We start from the raw sequence: 20,392 nt of genomic DNA, 5'->3' as shown, positions 1-20,392 counted from the left end.
TAGGGGACTCCCAACTTGTTATTCAAGGCAAGTTCATCTCTTATCGACATTCATCACCTGATGCCGATTCAAATTTCAGCATCACCCATCATCTCTCAACCTCTGCTGGTTGGTCGCCTACAATTACTTCAAGCTTCCGATTCGCGCCAAGCCAAACTTCTGTTATCTCTGCTAACATCCATTCGGAATTGAGTCCGAGTTTCATCGAACGAACAGGATCGCCGCATTTGCAAGAATCAATTACCATTTCTCCACCGCATCGTCAAGTCTCTGCTATGCATTCATCTAGTTCTCATCCGGGACGCACTTTTGACACCAGCTGTGAGGAAGCCTCTACTATTCCACTCAACGCAGTCGAGCCATTCCAGCCAGCGACCAGCAGCCGTCCCGGCCCTGCGTGTGAGTTGGGAGACGAGGTCTTCCGGACACCAACTTTCGTCAAGTATGATCAGCCATCATCTCTGTCTCCGTATGAAAGTTTCCCGATTTCCAGCGAATCCACCCGAATGTGCCTACAAGCATCACACAGTACTTCCGGACCTCATCATCCAGCCGCTGCAACCCAGTCCTCAAATTGTTCACCGGGACGCACAATCGATACTAGCTGTAAGGAAGCCCCTATTCCTCTCAGCGCAGTCAAGCTTCCGCTGCCAGCGACCAGCAGCCGTCCCGGTCCTGCGTCTGAGTTGGGAGACAGGGTCTTCCGAAATCCTATAACTGGCAAGTACAATCGGTTACCAGTATCTTCTGTACCTGAGAGCATTCCGATTTCCAGTATTGCTACACCATCTCCACGCCAGTTGTACTCCGGATGTTTCCAGTGATAGGCGTGCGGTTCCAGAATCTTCGAATGTCTTGATATACTACCAGAACGTTGGCGGGATCAATAGTTCTCTTGCCGATTATCATTTGGCCCTTAGCGATGGCTGCTACGACGTCTATGCCTTCACCGAAACCTGGCTCAACAATAATACCACCGTAAATCAACTCTTCGACGAATCATACTGCGTTTATCGGCCAGATAGGTCATCTTCTAACAGTTACAAAAACACTGGAGGGGGTGTTCTGTTAGCTGCAGAGATGCATTCTGAACAGAACATGGACCAAGAGCGTGCCTTAGTGTTCTTAGTTTTGAACTCTAAACACAGTTCAGTGTGCACTGGGTTGGTACGCAAGCAAAGCAATCATGGTAACATGGAAACTATGCAAAAACATACGAGCATGCTTGATATCTATCCGTTAGATGCCCACGTGTTCCATTACTAGCCGAAAAATGTGTAGCATGCCGTCGCTCGAATTTGTTTTCCTAGGATACAAGTTGCTATGTTAGAGCAGTGCTCTTGAACAGTGTGCAGTGTTCAGAACGTTTTCAACACGAACACGCGTTCTCGTGTTCAGATGCATTTCTGGTTAGCTGTTCGCTCCTGCTTCAAATCTCGCTTAATGAGTCCTCCTGAAAATTCTTCGGTTGAGAAATTGTGGGTCGCTGTAACTACTGCTGATGCCGCTCTATTCATCTGCGTTCTTTACATCCCTCCCGATCGAATCAAGGATACGGAGTTGATCGACAGTCACCTCGCTGCGCTTAACTGGGTGGTCTCGCAATTAGGACCAAGGGACAAAATGATTATCCTCGGTGACCTCAACTTGAGCACAATCAATTGGCAGCGCCATAAAACGGGATTTCTCTTCCCGATTGCATCGCGATCCCATCGCGTACTAGGCTTAAACTGATATGGTTGCTCGAGGCAACGATGGAGTTACAGGGGTATCCTCGAGTCCATGGGAAATGCGCTGAGAGTTATGCTACGTTTTGACAGGGCAAGTGAGTTGAACAACTCAGTTGGATTCAACTGACTTGCCAAAAGTTGAACATGTTCAACTTTCTTTTCGTTCAAGTGAATTGAATTAAGGTGTTTACATGTTCAGTTCGCGTTCAATTCAAGCGACTTGCTCAATTCACTTGTCTTGTCTAAACGTAGCATTATGGCAAGGTGATGGTGATAGTCTTTCGTGCCTGCTTTCCAACATTGCGTTGGAGGAAGTAATACGAAAGGAAGAGATTGACACATGTTAGGGAAGATCCATTAATTACGTAACGCAAAAATGGGCCATGACCCATGTCACACTTTTTGTATGAATCATTCAAATTTTTTGTATGGATTGTCACACCTCGGGCAACCCCCCTCCCCTCTCTGAGCGTTACGTAATTTATGGATGCTCCCTTGGACATTTTCACGAAGTCCGTTTGGTTTCCCCGACGACATTGATATTACGGCACGTAACTTTGGGAAGATGGAAGAAACCTACATCAGACTAAAAAGGGAAACAAAGTGGATCGGACTTCTCATCAATACGTCGAAGACGAGCCGGTGACAAGCGCGGTGTCATCATCATCAATAGACATAGCCCGCTGTTATCATTGAAAGGCAGTATGAAAAAAAATTATAGCCCAGGACATCCTGGCTACGATCTGGCGATGGACTAAACAATAGGATGTCGTAGTAGCTTGGTCGAAGACTAATGTACATGCTATAGGAAGAGGCTCGAGAGAGGACCAAGTTTTCCATGCACTACGAGTTTGTATCGGTGGTGAGGAAATCGAGGTGGTTGAACAATTCGTGTACTTGGGCTCACTGGTGACCTCCAATAAAGATAATACCAGAGAAATTCGGAGACACATCGTGGCATTAAACTGTACGCGCTTAAAATCAATAACACAGAGATATCTTTGCTTCACACAAAACGGACCTAATGCAGAACATCGCCTTGATGAGCGACAGTTACACAGCCACAAAAATAGCTCGTGTGGTTTTATTGAAGCTTGGATTTCAATATTTTCAACAGTATTTGGTTCCTCATGAAACAGGGAATCTGTACAAACGTTTACATGTTGAAAATGACCGTTATCACGACCGAACGAGGCATTTTTGTTCCTGTGTAACTGTCGCTCATCTAGGTGATATTCTGCATTATGCTACGTTTTGACAGGGCAAGTGAATTGAACAACTCAGTTGAATTCAATTGACTTGCCAAAAGTTGAACATGTTCAACTATCTTTTCGTTCATGTGAATTGAATTAAGATGTTTACACGTTCCATTCGCGTTCGATTCAAGCGACTTGCTCAATTCACTTGCCTTGTCTAAACGTAGCATTAGGTCCGTTTTGTGTGAAGCAAACACATCTCTGTGTTATTGATTTTAAGCGTGTACGTTTTGTGTGAAGCAAACACATCTCTGTGTTATTGATTTTAAGCGTGTACGTACTTTGGACTCCACAAGACGCTCCGATCGAATAGAGTTCATCGCCCTACAAAACTGACTATCTACAGAACGCTCATTAGACCGGTACAGTGAACGTTCACTAATTGGGTTTTTCTAGTTGGGGCGCTTTTTAGTTGGGGCGAAACCCAATTAAAAGGCAGCTGAACGTCACAATTTGATGTCAAAAACGCGTACACGTTTTGTTTCTGTGTTTGGCGGGATTGATATTTTCTGACGCGTAAAATTTTCCTTTGTTCAATGCAAAAAGTAAACAACATTAACGCTCGTCAAAACACCCTGTGGTAGTGCTATATATATTCCAATACATATGAGAAGCTTCCAACTTCCAGTGCGGTTCATGACTCTCTGTCAGGAGAGTCGAGTCAGTCTTCATATGTGCGTCGTTCGGTCTACTCGTCCAGTCGGCTACGTGACGGAGAATTAGTACAATCTATTCGGCTACCACAAGATGGTGCACGAATCTAAAGCAGTGCCAATAAAAGTAGTGTTTGATCTATCTTGTTTCTCGACGATATAATAAGATTATTGGTTGCAAAACCGTCCAAGGTAATAAAGCGAAGGCAGTGTCACATTTCAGTGAGATTTATTAGATTAGTATTTATTATGAATAAATAAAGTAGAAAAATGTGCCGTTATCATATCACAGTTTATTGAAGAAAAAAAAACTGAAAATGAAAAGTACTAGGAATGGCGTCATTACGAAAATAAATCCAATATTTGAAAAAAAAAGTCTAGAGTACAAAGACGCTTGTACGGCTTCATTTTGAAAAAAAGGTTTAGTGAATGTGCTTCGTGAAGGTGTAAAAATGATTATTAGTTTTGGCGCTATATGTTGCTGCATTCTCGGTTATGGATTACGTCGGAGAAAGGAAAAAAACCTGGAAGGAAAGTAACAGTGAAAACATAAAGCGGCATTAAATGTTAGTAGAAATCCGCCATTTTGTGAAAACCTAAACGTAGTGACTGGCTACCACTAATACTAGGCCAATCGTGTACTGTATTTGTGAGTAAATGTATATCATCGGAAGAAATGAAAAAAAAAAAAACTGCTAAAATCTGACAAAAGTGAGCATAAGGAAAATGGATTAACTGTTGTAGTAGGTGTGTGAGTGTTAAAATCTAGGAATGTGTAGAGAAAATTTTCTCGCATGACAAGTCGAGAGAGAGAATATTTTTAACAAGTGCTCACGGTAGCAATGCGGTAATGTGTGTGTTCATTTTTTTTAAATTTCAACTAATACCACAAATTACCTACGGAGGAAAAAAAAGAAATGGTAAGTGTATGACAATACTTTATAGCATTTCTATCGTGGAATGAAGCCACTCACATAAGAAGGTACGCCTGAATTCCTTTGGGCAATTCCTGTATAACATCGCTGAAGATCCATGTGGAGAGAGCAGGTAGGTGATGCGCTATATTTTTATCTTTTCAACGAGAACGGATTATAACGGAAAAAAAAGGTGCGTCGCATATTAAATAATAATCTGTTGAAAGTGTAGTGGTAAACAGTTATGATGGTAGATGCAAAAGAATTTGAGAGTAGCATAGAGCAAAGCTCAAATGAGCTGGATGTGTTAAATTTATTATCTTTGAATAGATATGGAATCGTTTGAGGTATTGACCTTGTGCCAGACCAAAATAAAAAGTTATTCACTCTTGTATGCTGTGATGCCTGCAGGAGACAGAAAAAAAATTGTTTTGTAATATTTACAGAACACAGCCGCTCTTCAATGTTGCGGGTATGGTACAAACAAATGTTTGTAGTTCGCTCTTGGATGTTGCGATGTCTGCAGATAACAAATGAGCCGCTCTTCAATGTCGCGGGTATGGTAAAAATAAACAAATGTTTTTAGAATCGCTCTTGGATGTTGCGATGTGAAAAAAAAAGGAAAGGAAAATCGCTCTTGGATGTTGCGATACGAGAGTGCAAGAATGAATGTAGCTCAACATTATACAAGGAGAAAACGGTGTACTACAAATAAAGTGATACTTGGAGATAACAGGAAAAAAAACGAATGGATCCAAACATTTTTTTTTAGGTTTTGTTTATTTTTTTCAAATTTTTTGATATGTTTCAAATGTCTCACAGCGCTTACAATATAACAACAAAATTCATTTATCAAAAGTGACGATGATCTAAATAAACATTGATATGAAAACGAGCACATTTATAAAAGAAAGTACATAACATTAACAATGATTTTATTTTGTTTTGTTTTTTTTTTATATATATACATAATTTGTGGTTAGATCCAACAAAATGGAAAACGGATCACATGAGAGTATCCTGAACGAATCGATTGTCCAAAACAAGGTATCATTCTTCAACCCGGCGGCATATAATTTGCCACAATTCAAGTATAAGCATTTACCCCAGTCTGAAATTAGACATGCTTGGAGCTCATGGATCCGGTGGTTCGAAACCATTATGGCAGCTGCACATTACAGATGGTCATGGTCGTAAGATGCAGCTGCTTGCAATGGGCGGCCTGGAACTGCAAAGTGCATACTATGGCATACCAGGATGCGCAGAAGATGATGCAGATCCCCTGACAGATCCTTATGTGTCCATCAAGGAGAAATTGACACAGTACTTTTCACCGAAACACCATGACACCTTTGAAAGATTTCTGTTCTGGTCCATGGTTCCGGATGATCATGAACCAATAGAAAAATTTGCGCAGAGAGTACAACAGAAGGCAGAAAAGTGTTCATTCGGCAAATCTGAGATAGAGAGCAGGCAAATCGCAATCATGGATAAAATCATCCAGTATGCAACCGACGACCTAAGGCAAAAGCTTTTGGAGAAGGAACAGTTAGCTCTTGATGAAGCCTTGAAGACCATTAATGCTTACCAATCAGTTAGGTATCAAGCATCAAAGATGAATACTAAGCAAGGCTCTGCTTTCCATCAACATGAAATGGTCAACCGACTATATCAAAACTCAAAAAAACCATTGATACCCGACAGCAAACCGAGATGTTTGCGTTGCGGTTACATTCGCCACAGAGAAGCAGAGCAGTGTCCGGCTCTGGGAAAAACCTGTCTTCGATGCAATAAACCCGGTCACTTTCAATCCGTCTGTAAAACAAAAAGCTATACAGTCAACTCTGTAAGTATATTTAGGTGTTAGGTGATTATGATTCTAATAAATTAAATATACAAATTTTATGTAGGGAAATTTTGATCGCAAACGTAAGGCAGTTATCTCGAACAACCAAGGGCCTTCTCGCCCGGCAAAATTTAGACCGGTTTTCAACATTGACGAGCAAAGGGAAGAAACAAAACGCGAAGATCATGCTGTGTATAACGTCGGTGGCTCCGATGAAGTAATAACGTGCAACGTAGGAGGCGTTGACATAAAAATGCTCATAGATTCGGGGTCTAAGCATAACCTCATAGACGACACGACATGGCAGCTAATGAAGCTTCGTGATGTGAAGAGCTTTAATGAAAGGTTCGATCATGAAAAACGATTTCTGGCATACGGACGCGTTCCTCTTAAACTTGTAACAGTATTCGATGCGGATCTGGAGATTGAGGATGGAGATCGAAGGCTGAAAACAACTGCGACATTCTATGTCATCGGTAAGGGCCAGCAACCCCTTTTGGGAAAAACAACTGCTCAGAAGATCGGAGTTCTCAAAGTAGGGCTACCTAGTACACAATACAGTTCTATTCATAGAATAGAAATGAGCAAAGAGCCTTTTCCGAAAATGAAAGGAATAAAACTAACCCTACCTATCGACAGAACGATTCCGCCGGTTATACAACCACTTCGCCGATGCCCAATCCCGCTTTTGCAGCAAGTCGAATCAAAATTAGACGAGTTGTTGCGATTGGACATAATAGAGAAAGTTATGCGTCCAACATCGTGGGTTTCTCCTTTAGTCCCAATATTAAAAGACAACGGCGAACTTCGGTTGTGTGTTGACATGAGAAGGGCTAATCAAGCAATACATCGTCTAAATCACCCACTTCCTATCTTCGATGATTTGCTTCCAAAATTCAGAAACGCGAAATTTTTCACCACATTGGATATAAAACAAGCATTTCATCAAGTGGAGCTAACAGAGGATTGTCGAGATATAACCACTTTTATAACCAATTGGGGCCTCTTCCGATATAAAAGACTCCTGTTTGGAGTTAACTGTGCACCGGAGTTGTTTCAAAATTTAATGGAGAGCATACTCGCTGAATGTCCGAACACAGTAGTATTCATCGACGATATAATGACTTTCGGGTCAACGGAGGAGGAACATGATGCTGAGGTGAAGAAAACTTTGAATACTCTCAAACGCTACGGAATTCTTCTAAATGATCACAAATGTAAGTTTAAACAAACGCAGACAGCGTTTTTGGGACACATTTTGACGTCGGAGGGAATCGCGCCTGCCGAAGAAAAAGTAAAATCGATTCTGCAGTTCAGGTCACCCCAAACTAAAGAGGAGTTACGGAGTTTTCTCGGTCTGGTCACCTACGTTTCCCGGTTTATACCAAATCTAGCAACAGTCAATCATCCACTGAGGGAATTGTTGAAGCAGGAGTCATCGTTTGATTGGAAATCAGTGCATCAAGAGGCATTTGATCAGCTCAAGAAAATGATTGGATCCGTTGATAACTTGGGGTATTACGACCCTAACGACCGGACTCTTTTGATCACTGATGCATCTGGGGTCGGTCTGGGAGCAGTATAGCTTTAATTCAAGGAAAATCGGCCAAGAGTGATCAGTTATGCCTCAAAGTCTGTCCGAAACGGGAAAAAAGTATCCGCCGATAGAAAAACAAGCGCTGGGCATTGTTTGGGGAATAGAACGTTTTAAAACCTATCTGCTTGGAATTTACTTTGAACTAGAAACTGATCACAAACCACTAGAAACACTTTTCACTGCTACATCTCGACCGACTGCTAGAATCGAGCGTTGGATGCTTCGGGTACAGGCATTTAAGTTCAAGGTCGTCTACCGTAAGGGATCGGCAAATCTTGCGGATAGTCTTTCCAGGTTAGGAGAAATGTCCACGATAACCAATGGACAGATGAAAGCGAAGTATTCATCAGGCGTATTTCTGTTCAAGCGTTGGCTGTTTTGCAAAATAACGTTTCTCGAGAGGATTTCGACCCTGACACTGAAATCATCATCAGAACCATCCAAGAAGCGGCCGCCGTTGATATAGAAGAGGTTATGCGAGCTACTGTAGAAGATCCTGAAATGCAGAAACTGACGTTGAGTATAAAGAATGAGTCCTGGAACAACGAAGACATGAAAGCGTATGCTCCATTCCGCCATGAGTATACTTACGTGAATTCACTGATTCTGCGGGGTGCTAAGCTGGTCATACCAAAGAGCCTGCGGCAAAGGACGCTGAATTTGGCGCACGAAGGACATCCAGGCCAACCGTTGATGAAACGGCGTTTACGTGAACGGTGCTGGAGGCCAGGCATAGATCAAGCAACTGTTAATATTTGCGAAACTTGTAAAGGATGTCGCCTAGTTCAGATTCCTAACCCTCCCGAACCGATGATGCGAAGACCGTTACCAGATCGTCCGTGGGTTGACATTGCCATCGACTTTCTTGGCCCCATGCCGTCATCCGAATATATTTTAGTAGTCATTGACTATTATAGTCGATATATGGAGCTGGAAGTTATGAGCAGAATAACTGCTACGGATACGATCAAGCGGTTGAAGCGAATCTTTCGTACATGGGGATCACCAAGGACTATAACGTTGGACAACGCAAAACAATTTGTTTCTTCTGAGCTAGACGAATTCTGCAAAACAAACGGTATTCATTTGAACCACACTACCCCCTACTGGCCGCAAGCCAATGGGGAAGTAGAGCGTCAAAACAGATCGCTTCTTAAACGAATGAAAATTGCCAATGCTTTATACAACGACTGGAAGGCCGAACTGCATAACTATTTGGAGTTGTATAACAATACTCCACACTCAGTTACGGAAAATCACCGAGTGAACTTTTGCAGAATAGAAAATTGCGATCCAAATTGCCCTGTAGCGACGATTTGGACACTATACCACCAAGCACAGACTTCAGAGATCGTGATCTTGAGAACAAAATGCGTGAAAAAACGGGAAGATAGGAAGAGAAAAGCAAGATCAAGCGACATTTCCATTGGAGACACAGTGTTAATGAAGAACCTTTGCCCAACAAATAAACTATCCACAAGTTTCCTTAGCGAGAAATTCGTTGTGATAGACAGAACAGGATCGAACGTAAGAATTCAATCGAAGGACACTGGTAAGATTTACGACCGTAATACAGCACACTTAAAAGTCGTTAATGATCCAGTGGCAAATGAACTTGACGGAGAAGAGCATCCTGAGCTAACGATGTACCCTGACGACGGTTGTGATCAACAATCGTCGAACAAGACGATTCCAGTTCCAGGTTCGAACGCGGATTCAAACGGACGATTGCCGTCCGCTGTAATGCCCAGACGGTCAGGCAGAGCACCGAAACCCAAGCTTGTGTTTAGCCCACGTCGATAAGTATACACTTTCAAAATGTAAGTATTCATTAGTTTTACATTAAAATAAAGATTTCAAAATGAGAAAAAGAAATGTTCTGGAAAAGGGGATGTGGTAGTGCTATATATATTCCAATACATATGAGAAGCTTCCAACTTCCAGTGCGGTTCATGATTCTCTCTGTCAGGAGAGTCGAGTCAGTCTTCATATGTGCGTCGTTCGGTCTACTCGTCCAGTCGGCTACGTGACGGAGAATCATTACAATCTATTCGGCTACCACACACCCCAATTAGCGAACGGCATTCGCTAAGTTGTGGTGAGGTCGTGCCCCAATTAGCGAACGATCACCGTAGATCTCTACGGACACGAGACTGCATCAGCTGTTGGGAGTACCATCCATCGTTCACACCGCAAAAATCGGACGACTGCGGTGGGCCGGGCACGAATCCAGAATGCCGAACAGTAATCCAGTGAAAATGGTTCTTGACAGCCATCCGACGTGCACAAGAAGACGAAGTGCGTAGCGAGCAAGACCCACCAGATGGAATACGATTTTTGGACCCTCCGCAGACTGCGTAGTTAGTGACGTAGCCATAGACTGAGCTGAATGGAGAAGACTTTTATGCACTTTACAGGCCATTTTGGCCTTGTTAAAGAGTAACTTGATACCAAGGCGCATACATTCAATTTTCTTTCTCCACTTTTAACACGTAATAAAACTCATAATCTAAATAGGCTCATTTAAAATATCACGCGAGTTTTTTTTACGTTTTTATTTAGCAGTGGGGCATCTGACAAAACCGTTGATCAAATCGAAGCATTTTTCGAAGCTTTCGCTTTCGATGCATCAACATCAACCGTTGACTTTTGACAGTTCGCCGCTCATCGTGCTTGCATGCGTGTGTGGGTCGTTTTCGTCTTCGATTCGGCCGCCAGACCAGAAGGAAAAGAAAGATCCGAGCGAGCGCAGCAAAAGGTGCGGAAAAAATTGTCTTGTGTTATTGTTTCATGGACGCGAAGTGTGAAAGTGGAAAATTGTCACCGTTGATATTGTGTGTTGAAAGCGCGAGTTAAGTGTTGAATTTGTGCACAATTTGTCACTTAATGTGTGGTGTTTGTTCGGTGGCCGTTGAAAATTGTAAGTATGAACGTTAAACGGTGGAAAATTGCATTTTTCCTAACAGTCGTCCACCCGGATGGGGCTACGGGCTGTTGTAAAAATGTCTACTTGGATCGGCGAAGACGATGATGGCTGCTGGGGCTGATGCTGCTGGAATGTAGTCGATGAGCAACGATTTGATTGATTGAAAGCCGCAGCACAATAGAAGTTTAGTGTTGGGTTTTGCATGGACTGCTGCCACTGTTACGAACATTTTCTTACGCGGCACGGTGCGAAAATCCAGAGCAAGATGCGTTAAATTTAGTATGCAGTCGGTTTATTTTTGGTCAAACTTTCTAATTTTCGTATCTACCGAATCCGCTGCACAGAGTGCAATAGTGCAAGAGTGCGTTTCGTGATCAAGGGGCACGTCGCTTTTCTCTTCTTAATCATAGAGTGCTTCATTTTCTTTTCGTTGCTTCTATTCACGAATTCGAGAGGTAAAAAGAAGACTTGCAATTGTGAGATTCATCAAAACTCTTCATGGTAAAGCGTAGGGCGGCGATTTCAAGATACAATTTGAATTATACCACGGAGGAATTAGGAGCATCTCCCAATCGCATGTCTTTATCTGTTTACCTCTTAGATTCGTTAATTCCAATTTTGCTATTCAGTTCAATTTGTGGGAAAACAAAATTAAGGAACGAATTCGAAAGTGTTAGCAGATACTCCCATTAGAGACCATCTTATATGTGCACTACGTAGGTCACAGTACGCTGGGTCTTAAGACATGATTGTACGAATGAAACGATAACAAAAAAGTGAAATTACGGTAAATAGTGCGAAAGTGAACGAAGAAAAATGCACAAGGAAACAATAGCAATGGAAAAGAGCCCCAGACACTCATAACCTTGTTTCCTGGTGCTTCAACTCTATAATGATGAATGTTTATTCGAAATATCGATTTTTCATGTCGGTGTTGTTTTTTTCCTGATGATGATTTTGTCTTATTCGTCATAATAGGCTCTGTCGTGGTAGATGATAGATATTTTAGTTTAGGTTTGATGGCAAGTTAGAACGAAAAAAGTTTTAATGGGCATTCTAATAATATCTAATAGTATAGTAATAACTGAGAAGTATTTTTATTTCTCACTTGCACTTTTGCTGGAAGTTCCGATGATCCATTGTGGTATGCACAACACTTGAGTTCAGAATAATATCAGCGGATGCAGATTTTCATGAAAAAATGATCAACTTAGACATGGGTTGGAGTAACAATAGTGGAGGTATTAGTAGATCCACAGAAGAATTTTTTTAATCGATTTTTAAAAAATACGAAATTCTCAGTTTTAGTATCTTAGCCAATATACTAATAAAGTTGCTTACAAAAATGAGATTTTGTTATTTTAACATAAACAACTACCTAAAATTGCTTGCACAACGATGGGTACACTGTTCCTTTAGTGGTGTTTAAAAATTCATTTTGATTCCCATAGTGACGCTATCCAGTAGCCTTGCGAGCAAAGACGTAGGATTGCCAATCCGGAGATTCTCGGTCAGGTCCAGGATGGTTTCGGGTTGGAAACATTCTCGACTCCCTGGACATAGTGTATCCATTGTTCTTGCCACACAAGATACATACTCATGCAATGACGGGCATAGAAAAGCTTTAGATTAATAATCGAGGAAATGGTAATAGAATACTAAGTTGAAAAGCAGGCCATGTTCTAGTTTAAATGTAGAGCCATTGAAGAAGAAGAAGAAGTGGTACTATCCAGTGATTTCTTATAAGATCCATCACTTTTGGTACAGCTGCTCCAGTAAAATACGAGGGAGTCAATTTTATCAAGGAAAATATTTGTTTTCAATAGTTTTTCAAGCTACACCTTCGGGTAAGTTGGATTCAACAACATAGGGTTTCTTACCCCATTTCCGGCCTAACATGCATACGACTGCATCATTCAATTGATATTTATGATAGGATGCAATTTTTCCTGAATTTTGTGGGCCGTGCAATACTGCAATGGGTTTCACTTCTCCTTAAAAAAAGCTATTCTTGCTAAACCTCGTTTGAAAACGCTTTTATTTCGAGCCGAGCCAGCCTCGGGCTGAAAGTCTCGGTAATAAAGAATGAAAAAGGCTTATATTTGATTTAAATTAACGAGGTGCAGCACTCATTTCAGTCATAGCGATTGCATTTCCGGCACACTTCAAACCGGTTCACGGCCTAAGCAAAATTTCACTCAATCTCTCAACATCTCACTCTCATTCGCTCTCGGGACGGTAGTAAACAAAAATATGCACGTTCTACGACAACATGAGGCCAGATGGTATTATATTATTTTTAATATTTTTTTTTTGTTGAGAGGATATATTCACTCATGTAAATTCCTTCCAAACACTCCCATTAACGATGAAGGATTATTTTCATATTGAAAAAGACTCCTTGCCGCAGCACTAGGCTAGAAGTTCTTAGGCCGAGATGAATTTTTGTTTGGTTTGAGGATACATTTTTTAATGTTAGTATACATGTTTATTTAAAGTTCTAGTGATACGAACAAATAGAAAAAAATAAAGTGCCCGAGCTTAGAATTCAATACCAAACTTTCAAAACGACTTATCTGCTATTGTAAACAAATATTCAAACGTCGATTTGTCGAATCTGAGAGCAGTCCCATGCAATCCAACACCATCAACATGTAGCCGAAGTCTTCAACTCTCGGGTACTTATTCAAAAGGACGTATGTGATTTTGTAAACAAAGATTCAAACGCCGATTTGTCCAGTCTGATGACAATCCCACGCAAACCAACACCACCAACAGGTAGCCGAAGGCTTCCCATACCTGTCCGTGGTGATGGTTTGCGTGGGAGTGCCATCAGATTGGACAAATCGACGTTTGAGTCTTTGTTTAAAAAATCACATACGTCCTGCTGAGTAAGTACCCGAGAACTATTGATTGATGGTGTTTTTTTGCGTGGGAGTGCTCTCAGATTCGACAAATCGACGTTCGCATATTTGTTTACAAAAGCGGATAAGTCGTTTTAAATTTTTTTTCGTTGATTAAGGTGTGGTGATTAAGGTTCAAATTACCCTCATCCAGTCATTGACGAGAAAGACAGCCACTTGCTCGTACCACCCACCGAGGAGAAAAAGTAGTCTCCAGCTGGATGGAGGAAGTATTTTTGTTTCAAAACTACATCATCCAATAGCGAAGACATCACTGTATCCGGTGGATGCATCATTTGGTTGTATTGCGCTTTAGTTTTCAAAAAAACTAGACTTTGTTTAGGGGTATCGATGTGTTTACATATTCTACATATTTGTTTTTGGCCTTGGTCTTTGGACGTTTGGCGATTATTTTGTTTGCTAATCGAAATATGTACGATCAATCGCATAATCAGCAGAGAAATAAGTTCTCGGATCCCGCGGAAGTTATGCGTCCGATTTACTATCTGACCGGACAAAATAAAACAAACACCCGCATCTGCGTCCGATACGTAACACGTTCAATTACGAACAAATTGCTTCACTTCTCAACCGCGTCCCATGGGAATCACGTTTAATCCCGAACTAATTGATTTACTATCCGACCGCACAAAATTAAACTCATTTTTACTAGAAATTCAGACTGTAGTTGCATTCCAGTTACGTAAAGATGCGTATCATCGTGTTACCCTTATGATATACGAATGTAGGTAAAAAAGGACAACTTGGCTTAGAAGCCTCGCGGCTAACCAATGTGGAAGTGCTTAATGAATACTAAGTTGCGAGGCGGCTATGTCCCAATGGGGATGTTTTTCCAATAAGAAGAAGAAGTAAGATGCGCCTAGAAGCTCACAGAGAAGAACACTTTGATTGTAATGTGTTGGTCGTACACTTATTACGTAAGGATTTAGGGGGGAAGGGGGGTTTGCCATTTTCTTACGTTCCATATAAATAAAAAAATATTTGTTTGGGAAAAATCTTACATGGGGGGAGGGGGGTTGGAAAACCCATAAACAATGGTTACGTAATTAATGTACGGCCCCTGATTGAAATTCGTGATAGTTTCTAAGCTGTTGTTCAGAAAAACCCAAAAAAAATCACAAATTTACTCGAGAGCTACTGTCGATCTTATGATCCTTGTTTTCATTAAATATTTTTAGAATTGGACATGAAAAAATAAATTTCACTGCATTTGGAAAACTATAAAAATATAAAAGAATACTCAGAATACTGTTTACTCATGTCATGTTCTTCGTCTTCGTGCTAAGCAGCTAAGCACAAGCAAAGATGGCGGTCGATGGGAGGATCAAATTGAAATAATTTTATTCGGTGTACTTCGTTTTAGAAATTCTTTCGCGAAAAAACATCCAACAATAATATTTTGTAATTCTGCCGATTTTTTAAATGTAAAAATACCTGAAAATCTAAAAAAAAAATAGTGTTAAGATGCTTTATATTTTGATAAGTAATTAAAATGCCTACCTTCATTTTAATCACAATCTTTTAGTGGCACGATATTTTAGTTATCACGTTATCAGTACTCATAATATTAATGGGGAAAGTACAATGGATACGTTTGCGTGCGTGTTGACAGTTTTCCCATTGGAAAGTTGTTTCTTGAGTAGTTCTAGTTGATCAATAGTTAGAATGCGTGAATAAGATCATTGAACAATTCTCGCGTGATTTTTGAAAACGTCGTAAGTCCAAATGAGAGACTCTTTCATTACGCTCTCTTTTGCTAATATCTAGGCTAGTTTAAAATTTGTTGCAATATTTTCACCTCAGCACACTAGACAAAGCTATTTTCTTCAGATCGGTACTGGAAAATCTAATGTAAATGTTAGTATGGCTTTGTAATAATCGAAAGAGAAAGTAAACAAAGAGAGCCTCTCTTTTGGACTTACGACGTTTTCAAAAATCACGCGAGAATTGGAGGAAGATAACTTTGTGGAACCAATGGATAACGCAGCTAAGGAACACTTGGACCCGATCAGAAGAGAAGATTTTGAAAACAGAAGAAAAGTGGAAGATGAAGCAATTGAAGTGGAAGAAAGAGAAGATCTGAGGCAAAGCGGGTACCGTCAGCCGGTTACCTCACTGATTCGGAAAATTATGAAGGTGTGGCAGATGTCGACTTTTAACCGATGAGAACTAATGAAGAGACCTGCTTGCGTCTTCGGGGGGCAATTCGAGTTCCAGAATGTTTGTCGAAAATCAAACAAATGTTTGATTTCAACATAACATTGTAATAACATTGCAAAAGACTCGCGGCTCCGTGGAGTGGAGCCTTGTAAATAAACGATTGAAAAATAGTTTATTTTAATTGAGTTTGATCATTTTTATTTTTAGGCATCAAATGGCCGCTTCTCTGTCTATTTTATGTTTCTAAACTTAAACCAACGTAATTTTACTTGTAATCCCAAACTTCTATCATGCCAATAAATATACTTAGGTTCTTTGGCAATCACGCAGCGGCTCCGCACCTTTTTTCATCGCTACATGCACGCAGCGTTAAAAAAAAAACGATATTTTTTTAATTTTTTAATTTGTTTATTGGCTGTTGATTCGACATTATATAAATTCACAATTATTCTTATGCAGAGATTTGTTACACTTACAGCTGCGATTAATGCTGTGGCTTATTTAGAAAATTGATAGTTCATTGGCGAGATAGTTCACAAGGGAGAAAAATATTTAAAAAAACCCTGAATTCAACTTAGATGCTTATACTAATTTTATCACAGATATGCTTATGGGAAAATGTCCAGTATTAATGGATTAGCAGACGATTCACACGATATTCTAAATCTTGCTGAAACTTTCTCTACAAAACAATTTATTGTTTCCACTTCCGCTATTTGGTGGAGGTCTTCAGTAGGAAACCAGGGATTTAGATTTAACATCATCTTCAAAAGCTTATTTTGTTTAACTTGTAGTCGTCTAAGATGCGATAGGGCACATTGTTGCCACACCGGGCAACCATAAGTGAGAACAGGTCTGAACACACATTTGTAGAGAAGGAGCTTGTTGGATAACTGGAGGGACGCTCTTCGGTGGATCAGCGAGTAAAGCGAGCGTGATAAACCGTTGATTTTATCAATTGTTCGATTGATGTGCTTGTCAAAAAGTAGTTTTCTGTCCAGAGTAAGTCCAAGGTAATTTACTTCTTCATTCCAAGGGACGTTGTTCCCATTGATGGCGATTTCATCTGATGGAAAGTATCTCGGTGAGCGCTTTCGACTGAAGAAAATAGCTTGGGTTTTAGAAGCATTGATTTTGATGCGCCACTTCTGCTGAAATTCTTGGAGTTTATCCTGAGCATGCTGAAGTTTACAGGTGATGGTTTGGGGATCTTCGTCGGTTGAAAGGTAAGCAGTATCGTCGGCGAAAAAGGCATAGGTGACTCCGTCTACCATTAGCACGTCACTGGTGAATATATTGTAGAGTGTGGGGCTCAGCACAGAACCCTGAGGGACGCCGCAAGGTATTTTGAGGGACTCCGACTTGCAGCCATTGACATACACGGCGAAAGTTCTATCAAGAAGAAATGATTTCACTAGCTGCACTATGTACAGAGGGCAGTTAGCTTTGTGTAGTTTGAAAATTATCGCTTCTTGCCATACAAAATCATACGCCTTTTCCACGTCCAATAAAATCATGCCAGTAGATTTTTGTGTGTTGAACCCTTGTTTCACAAGTTTTGTAATACGGGCAAGCTGATGATTCGTTGAGTGGCCAGTCTTGAATCCGAATTGTTCATTGGGGATCACAGGGTTGACTTCTAGATGACGTTCCAAGCGGTTGAGGATCAATCGCTCAAGAATTTTACTCAAACTGCTCAAAAGACTAATCGGGCGGTAGTTTGTAGGGAGAGTGACGTCTTTGTTGGATTTGGGGATAGCTATAACTTTTCCGTGTTTCCATTTGTCGGGGAAATACATTAGTTTGATGCACGCATTGAAAAGTTTCGTTAGGTAGACCAGTCCTTTACGAGGTAGCCTTTTCAGCATGACGTTCCGAATCCCATCCTGTCCTGGTGCTTTCCTTCCTTTCAATCGATGTATGATTTTCTTGACTTCGCTGGGTTTTGTGTATGTAGCAGGGTCGATGTTGATGGTATTATTGTTCACGAGGTCTTCCATCGAGCGCCGTACCTCAAGAGTTGTTTCGGGATCACTAACCAGTTGATTGTTGTGTGCTCGTGCAAAACTTTCCGCCAGAGCATTTGCCTTTTCTGTGTCGGTAACAACCAGTCGATTATCGTTACGAAGAGGGGGTTGGTATTTGATTTTATTTCGAAGATTTTTGCTAATTTTCCAGAATTTAGAACTGCCGTTTGTTAAATTGTGGATGGTAGTTCCAAAGTTTTTGAATTTGTGTGCCGCACAATCGTTTCGAATCCGGATATTAAGATTGTCTACGATTCCTTTCAGTAATGGATCTTTTGAACGACAAAACTGTCTTCGTCGCAAATTCCTTAATCGAATAATAAGTTTCGTTTGATCTGGGAGCTGATATTTGCGGGGAGTAACGATTTCGACAGGAACTGCATCGTTCTCGGCGGTATTTAGTGCAGATTCAAGGTACTCGAGAGCAGCATCGACTTTCTCCGTTGAATTCAGACTGTTGATTAACCCTTTCCTTCCCATGGTAGCTGTAGAGCTCCATCAAATTTTGCATCTTCCAACATTCATCGAATTATTTCAACATAAAAAAGCAGTATTTGGCACAACTTTATGGTTTTTTTAGACTGCAAATATAATCAATTTTGAGTAAAAATAGTGAAACTATTGAAAACAATCAAGTAACTATTGATTTACAATCAAAAACTTTTTTTTTCGTTTTCCACTAATTTTAGCTATGCCAAATAACTTTTGTTCAAGCATTTTTTCCATAGATGATTCCTTCCTATTGAAATCTTTGAAAAAAGTCGTGGGAAAGAGAGGGTTAAGGGTGATGTGAGGTCGAGTCTTCTTGAAACAGAGCTGTTGAATAGTGACCAGTTGGCACGTTTATAGTTTTTGAGTCTCTTCACCTCATCCTTGAATGGTGTATCGGCGTTGATAGTGAACAGAACTGGAAAATGATCCGAAGAGAGATCGTGAATCGTTTCTGGAACCGACATTCCAATAAGATTGTTGGATAGGACTAAATCTAAGGTGGAAGTAGTTTTTTTGTTGGAAGACATGCGTGTATAGCTATCCGGAAAGTGTATGAAAAAAATTGAAGACTCGTATTCGCGAAATAGTATTCTACCCGCCTTGTTCATTCGATTACACTTCCAATAACTATGTCTGGAATTAAGGTCGCCAATAACAAAGAATGGTTCCGTGAGACGAGTAAGGCACCGCAAATCTCGATGAAACTTGTTGAGAATAGTTGAGCTCGCCGATCCGGGAAAATAAGCGGCAATCAGGTGAACTGGAGTGGATGCGGTGTAGACAGTGATCTGTATAGCCTCGATAGCACTGGTGTTTAGTCCGTCAGCTTGGGAAAATTTTATACCTTTACGCACGAAAATTGCAACGCCACCGCCTCGAGTTGCTATCGTAGTGGAACGGTCTAAACGGACGCATGTGTAGTTTGGATGATATATTGACATGTGTGGGCGTAACCATGTTTCCGTAACAATAGCTACATCAATATTACGGTTATCCAATACATTGAAAAAATCATCTTCTTTGTTGCGAATGGAACGACTGTTCCAATTAAGTATGTTTAGGCTGGTGGTATTATCCATTGTAAACATACTTTATCATCAGCTCAGACAGAGCGAGGAATTGTGATGCTTTCGATTTGCATGTGGCGAGACGTGAAAAGAGCTCGTTAGCTAAATTCAGGAACTCGGAGAGCGAGAAAAGTTCCGAGTCGTTGGTTCTAACGTCACCTCCTGTCGCAGCAGCGGCAGCGCCAACAAAGCAGTCGTTTTTCTTAGTGGCTTCGGCGAACGTTATATTCGGGGATACGAATGTAGATCGAAAAGTGCGTCCTGTGGTGCTAGCCATTTGACTGCGCCGTGTAATCTGTACCTTTTTAGTTGCAGTCTCGTCGATATGTTTTTTTCTTGCAGGACAGCCTTTGAAACTGGATGTATGGTTCTGACTACAGTTTGCGCATCGTATCTTCGATCGGGAAGATTGATCGTCGGGAGTTGAGCGTGACGGTATGCTGCAATCCTTCGTGAGATGTAACTCGCCGCACTTCACACACCTGGCTTGCATATTGCAGTTCCGCATGCCGTGGCCAAACTGTTGGCATCGGAAGCACTGGACGATTTCTCCAATCTTCTTAGAAAAATAACGCCAGCTAACAATGACGAAAAGGGCCTTCTGTTTTTGTAGCTCCTGTAGTTTTATCGCGCCCTTGCGAAAATTGAGAAGATACAAAGCGGAATCACCTTTCTTCGATGAGTGCAGCATTTTCACCTCCACCGGGAAAATGTTTTTGCACTGTAGTTCTTCTTGTACATCCTTCAAGTCGAATGTCGGTAGGCCAGCTAGAACTATTCTTATCGGAATCTCATCGCTA

General features: G+C 41.0%; 2 protein-coding genes across 4 annotated transcripts in view; both read left to right on the top strand.

The window, feature by feature from the left end:
- Window positions 1-4,933: 4,933 nt before the first annotated feature.
- Window positions 4,934-7,984, top strand: LOC134222253 (uncharacterized). Its single transcript, XM_062701396.1, has 3 exons — window positions 4,934-6,399; window positions 6,464-6,934; window positions 7,637-7,984. The coding sequence occupies exons 1-3, from the start codon at window positions 5,677-5,679 to the stop codon at window positions 7,982-7,984; spliced, it is 1,542 nt and encodes a 513-aa protein (XP_062557380.1). The 5' UTR covers window positions 4,934-5,676.
- A 2,683-nt stretch (window positions 7,985-10,667) lies between these two features.
- LOC134227404 (protein mini spindles) overlaps window positions 10,668-20,392 on the top strand; it is a 64,813-nt gene continuing 55,088 nt past the window's right edge. For all 3 annotated transcript variants that reach the window (XM_062708840.1, XM_062708839.1, XM_062708838.1), the window contains exon 1: window positions 10,668-10,916. The gene's annotated coding sequence lies outside the window, so the exon portion shown is untranslated. The remainder of the gene's footprint in view (window positions 10,917-20,392) is intronic.

This window comes from Armigeres subalbatus, chromosome 3 (genome assembly GCF_024139115.2).
Source record: "Armigeres subalbatus isolate Guangzhou_Male chromosome 3, GZ_Asu_2, whole genome shotgun sequence".
NCBI classification, from domain to species: domain Eukaryota; kingdom Metazoa; phylum Arthropoda; class Insecta; order Diptera; family Culicidae; genus Armigeres; species Armigeres subalbatus.
Note: the sequence above shows the minus strand (reverse complement) of the source record. Positions and strands in the feature narration are given on the sequence as shown.

Excerpts from the sequence above, each read along its gene's own strand:
- LOC134222253 (XM_062701396.1), top strand. The coding sequence starts at position 5,677 with ATGCTTGGAGCTCATGGATCCGGTGGTTCGAAACCATTATGGCAGCTG. Across the intron at positions 6,400-6,463 it reads AAAGCTATACAGTCAACTCT|GGAAATTTTGATCGCAAACG; the intron begins GTAAGTATATTT and ends AATTTTATGTAG. Across the intron at positions 6,935-7,636 it reads AGAAGATCGGAGTTCTCAAA|ACAGCGTTTTTGGGACACAT; the intron begins GTAGGGCTACCT and ends AAACAAACGCAG.